At 27.8% G+C, this 5,625-nt stretch overlaps 1 protein-coding gene across 1 annotated transcript; it reads right to left on the minus strand.

Moving 5' to 3' along the window:
- Window positions 1–523: 523 nt before the first annotated feature.
- On the minus strand, window positions 524–1,378 carry LOC125370811 (PRA1 family protein F2-like). The gene has a single exon (XM_048377654.1). It carries the CDS (start codon window positions 1,255–1,257, stop codon window positions 658–660), a length of 600 nt encoding a protein of 199 aa, XP_048233611.1. The 5' UTR covers window positions 1,258–1,378; the 3' UTR covers window positions 524–657.
- Window positions 1,379–5,625: the final 4,247 nt, after the last annotated feature.

The following is a 5,625-nucleotide window of genomic DNA, read 5'->3' on the forward strand; positions in this document are numbered from 1 at the left end:
CTATAATAAAGTGAAATTACTTATATAAAGTGGAAAAAATTCTATTAATATAGATTTTTGGTATGGTTGATATTTAGCTAATATTGAGTGTTTGGCTTGAGCGTATTTTTATAAATATATTTGTCAAAAAAGCATATTTTTATAAGTATTTTTTTTGAGGTACAAACGTAATTATTATTATTATTATTATAAAAAGAGGTATTTATATATATAAAAAAACCCTTAGTTATTTGAACGACTTCCTGAAACAAGCCAAAAAAAGAAAAGTAGTGGAATTGACTCAGAAATCACCAATATAAGAATCCCTCCCTTGGACATATTGTGAATACACAAATAGTAATCCAATTGACTCTATTAGCAACTACACTGGAAGCCTGCAAATGATCAATTTCCTTTTAGTACTATCTATACATTGGCACTCATTGTTCCCTTCATCAGTGATTTTATATGCGCACTCTCTCATATCAGTTTAGCACATTGAAAAATAAATTCTCAAAGAACTCTCCAAGAAAATGTAGCCTAGTTGACAAGGTAAAACGAGTAGTCTCTTTCATTAATTAGAATAACCCTTTTGAGTTACTGCGTGCATAATTTTATTGTTTCGTTCTATCAGAACTCCTAATGAATACAGCTCAAAAGAAAGGAAGAAATGAAAAATTAAACCATAAGTGCAGCAGACTCATCATCATGTACTAGAGGAATCAACTCGCCAGAAGCAGCAACAACTCTGCCATCCTCAGCACAGACTAAATCTTCTCTGACCCATAAAACTGCATGAACCAAAACGACAGGAATTGAACCTGCCAAGGTAAACAGAAGATGCAAAGCAGAATGTGTAACAATAAGCTCAACCGCAGTTGCAATAACTATCACAGGCAACACTATTCTTTTATCCAAAACCTTATGGATGACATTAGAACTTGGCACTGCACTTAATAACAATAGATACAGTGATGCCACATAAGTCATGATCACCAACAATATCAAAGAGACCTTTCGCTGTGGGATTAAGGTTATGAAGAGTATGATCCACACAAAGTGTGTATAATATAATGCAAAATAACTTAAATTTCTATTAATTCTTAGAGCAGCAGCTTCTGAGCTTGAAGGTATGCTGAATGGACACATTAACTTCAATTCTGAACGCTTGAAGTCACTCCAATTCACTCCGGTGGACTCCTCCGACTCGTTCAGGTGATCTGTAGAGGCAGATTTTGAGGTTATGCTTGGCCTCTGAATTGCTCCATAGCTAGCCATGTTTTTTATTAGAGAAAATTATATGCAAAATGATTAAGAAAAAAACAGGGAATTATGTACTATCTTTTTCTTTTTGGGGATAGAAGGCTTAATTTATGAGATGTACTAAAGTACTGCACTATGCAATATATATTATTTATATTTATTTATTTATTAAAGAGTGCTTTATATATATAAGATGACTTGTTCAAGTCAATGGAAAAAGGAGCCCATTGATGACTTTAATATAACTGGAAAAATGTTAGTGTTGACTTGGTCGAGTCAACAGAAACAGGAGTCTGTGGAAGACTTGGAAATTTCCTAGAAGAAGACTCCATTTCCGTGTTAAAACATTTCTGACAGGAAATTTCCAAGGAGGTACATCAATGATTCTGTGGATGACAAGAAATCAATAACTGTGACAGGATTTGTTTCAACAAAAGAATCTCATCAATGTTTAAGTATAATAATCTTAATCTCTTTCTATAATATTCTTCAGAAAAATACAACTTGATGAACTACAAATCTTACTGCTGTTTGAAAATAAATATAAAAGTTTATCTTATTTGAAACAAATGATAATCACAAGTAAAGTAAAGAAAAGAAAAACTAACGTAAAATGTATCAGTTTGAGATTTCTATTTGTAGACTTAAAGTGCTAATCTGTTACTAATTTATAATATGGCTAAATAGTTAACTGATAATTATTATTTGCCTACTAGTTATTTTTCATATTTATAAGATATATATTTTTAATATTTTATTTTATAATTTTATGCTAAAAATTTCTTCCGTCATAATTTTTATTAAATAACTGTTAATTAGGTTTGGTTTTATATTATTTATCTTTTGATTTTTGGTGTAATATACATATTGCCTCTTATATTTTATTTATTATGCTAAATGCATTGTCTAGTTTTTATGCAAAAATCACTTTTAGTATCTGTATAAAAATATTTAACTAGTATTCTTTAATTACTCTAATTTTTAGTATATAATTAAATTCTAGTAAAATTTAAATATCTTAAAAGTACTTATATTAATTAAAATATTAAAAATTTATATAATTAAATTTTAAATTGTTAAAATAAAATAGATATAATTTTTATTATTAATCTTATTATAGTAGAGTTATAACTTTGATAAGAAGTTTGAGGATCATATTATATTTTTATCAATTTAGTTTTATAATTGCATTGACTTTTAAATGCAAGAGAATTTTAGTATAATAAATGAAATATAGAGGGCATTTTATATATTACAAAAAAAATCAGGGGTAAATAATATAAACCAAACCTAATTAGCGGTTCCCAAACGAAAATTCTGACGAAAATAGTTTTTAGTATAAAATTACAAAATAGAAGAATGAAAAAGTATAATTTTTAAATGTTCGAAGTAACTAGTATAATAACAAAAAATACAGGGGGCAAATAGTAATTATCCCATTATTATATTAAGGAAAAAACCAATGATAAAAAGAATAAAAAACTATTTTTATCGAATAGTTTTTTTAATTTTATAGATTCATTTATTTTTATTCTTCTAGTTACCATATCATCTAAATGAATATTATTTTAATTATTTAATTAAAAAAATGCTATAATATTTAATAATTAATTATATATAAAATCTTAATTTAAATATTTTCCAAAAAAGATTTAAATTAACTAATTAAATTCATAAGTAAAATCATGTGAAAGGCAGTTTTATTTTAGAAATTCCGTTCAGTTTTTATTTTTAATAGGTTATTAAACTTGTTATGTTGACTTGGTGGTAAGAAATTCTTCTTGCTATTTGTGAGAGAACTTTTTTAATTAAGAAAATAATGGGGAAGTGAGGCTTCATATGCCAATGGAGGCTAATCCGCTTCTCCTCCAACATGCCAAACCTTACATGAATCGGCTTAAATGGAAAAATCGGCTATGAACACCGGAAACTCAAGCAAGGGATATTGCATCAACAGCTGATGAAATAGCAATGAGTTCCTTGCTGCTCTTTGTAAGAATTTCTTTAAATGTAAAAATTATGGAGAGAAAGGAGACAAAAGAGTTTCAAACATAGAACCCTGGTAGTATGTTCTAAATTTGTCATGTGTAATTGTGTTCCACTGTTTGTCCATCTATTAATCAGGATAAGTAAACAACCTGCTTAATTACCTAAATAAACTAATCACTTACATTAGGCTTTTTATTTTAGACAATGCGACTTGAGTTCACCTTCCACTTTTATTAACTAAAGTAAAATTTTAAGAATGAAATAAGTTCTTGATGACACAACTGTGTTATTTAAGAGATTCTCCTCTAAACTTTTGAAGTAGTTAAGGGATTTTGTCACCTAAATTAGTTCCCTTGAACTTAAAACTTTTCTATCTCATCGTTAGTTTCATAGGTTGCATTGAATGCAATTTTGCGGTAAACATTAGCTTAATGAGGCTATTTAAAATGGTATTTGATGCCCAACAAACATTATATATGTTACGTCAATGATTCAATATTTTTTTAGTGTATATATATCTAGCTTTAATTTAAAGTGAATTGAGCAGGACCCTTACAAATAGTAAAATATTCTCTCAAGAGTTTAACGCAGCTACATACTTAAGATTCGAACTCGAACTTTAGTTAAACTAGAAGATACTGTTATCATTTTATCTATACGTTCTTCGTTAATGCTTTAATATTTCTTTTATTCGATAAAAGTATCCAGAATTTAATATCTTATTATTTTTTTCGAGATGTTAGGTATCTGACTATTCTTTTTAGGAGATCTTAAGGACGCACTCTCTTACGTCGATCTGAACGTAATCAGGAGTAAATTCTCCTATTAATTAACAGGGAATAACTAGATTAATCTTCTCAAGTATTCAACTATTCTTTTACATATTAGTACTTCAATAGTGTGCTTACGTTCTCCGTTCATTAAAATAATAACTTCCACATACATATAATAGTGTTTATCAAACATTAAACTTGTCAAGGTTGATAAACTTGGGTGCAACAACAGTCACCAACCTTAACAAAGCATTTTCACTTTGGTTCAACCACTAATCCTTCTTTTAATTAAATTTTAACCCAAAATCAGTTATATATTAATTGGCACATACATGCCCTGATACTAAGTAGAACCACTTTTGGCCATGAAAAACACCAAAGTCTGCCCAGCCATTGTTTGCAATTGGCCTGACATGATTAGTCCAGGCCAACATTTTCAACTTTCTGCTGACTATTCTGATCATCATAATTTTCCAAGTGGTTACCGAAATAATCGCGATTACTGGCACGCAAGACGTGCGTTTCTAAGCAGCTACCATTTCAAGGAGGAAAATGGGTTTAAGGACAAGTTGAAAAGGACTGTGAAGGAGCTGAATGAAGCTGTCGCTGGAGTTGCTTCGGATTTTCGTAAAGAAATATCAGAGAGAAGGCTTCAAATTAGGGTTTTCAGAATTACATTTGCTTTGCCATCTTTTGTACTTGTGAGTATAAGATGTTTCACTCCCTGGATTTCTAAAAGAGATTTAATATGTAATGAGTAATTAAAGGATGATCTATCTGAACCAAAAAATATATAATTTTTTTGGTAATTAACGGTCTGTTTGGTTCAGCTGATTAATGTAGCTAGTAGTTTGGTGGGCTGATAGAATTTTATCGTGGTTCTTTGTTAATATGTTAAATGACATGAATGTATAATTTATCGTTAAATATATTTTTATTTTATTATATTATATTTAATGATACAAATTAATAAAAATAACCTATAATAATTAAAAAATTCATAGTTAATTTTCTTTAGCTTAATTGTAATATTGTTAAAATATCTATAAAAACTATTTTAAAAGTAGAATTTTAAATTTAAATTCTACTAATGAAAATTTCTAATTTCAAATACTATAATTTTAAATATTATAGTTATTTAACTATTAAGAATAATTTTAAAATAATAATTATTAATTTTAAATTATAAAAATTAATTATATGAGATCAATTTAAAGTAAATTATTGTTAATAAGCTTTAATAAGAATAATAGTGTCTAAATAAATAAAAAAAATTAAATTAGTTATCAGCTGATAAGAAAAAGCTCCAAAATAGAGCTGATACAATCAGCAGTTGATTATGACTAAATCAGCTATCAGCTGCTGTTTCTTAAGTCTTTACGAAACGTTTTAATATAGTTATTCAGTGAGAACAGTTGTCAGCTACATCAAACTTCTAAAATAAATACCCTCTAAATGTATGTGAACTAATTTTGTATCACAATCAAGTATATTTACTTAACAATAGTAGATAGCCTAAAATAATAGTTGGTACTTAAAGATTTATAATTAATTATTTGAAAATAAGAAGTTAAAATTTCTTAATTATAGTTGAGTTTGGATAATTGTTTCTTTTTGAAGA

The sequence above is a fragment of the Ricinus communis genome, chromosome 8 (genome assembly GCF_019578655.1).
Source record: "Ricinus communis isolate WT05 ecotype wild-type chromosome 8, ASM1957865v1, whole genome shotgun sequence".
NCBI lineage: Eukaryota > Viridiplantae > Streptophyta > Magnoliopsida > Malpighiales > Euphorbiaceae > Ricinus > Ricinus communis.

Excerpts from the sequence above, each read along its gene's own strand:
- LOC125370811 (XM_048377654.1), bottom strand. The coding sequence starts at position 1,257 with ATGGCTAGCTATGGAGCAATTCAGAGGCCAAGCATAACCTCAAAATCT.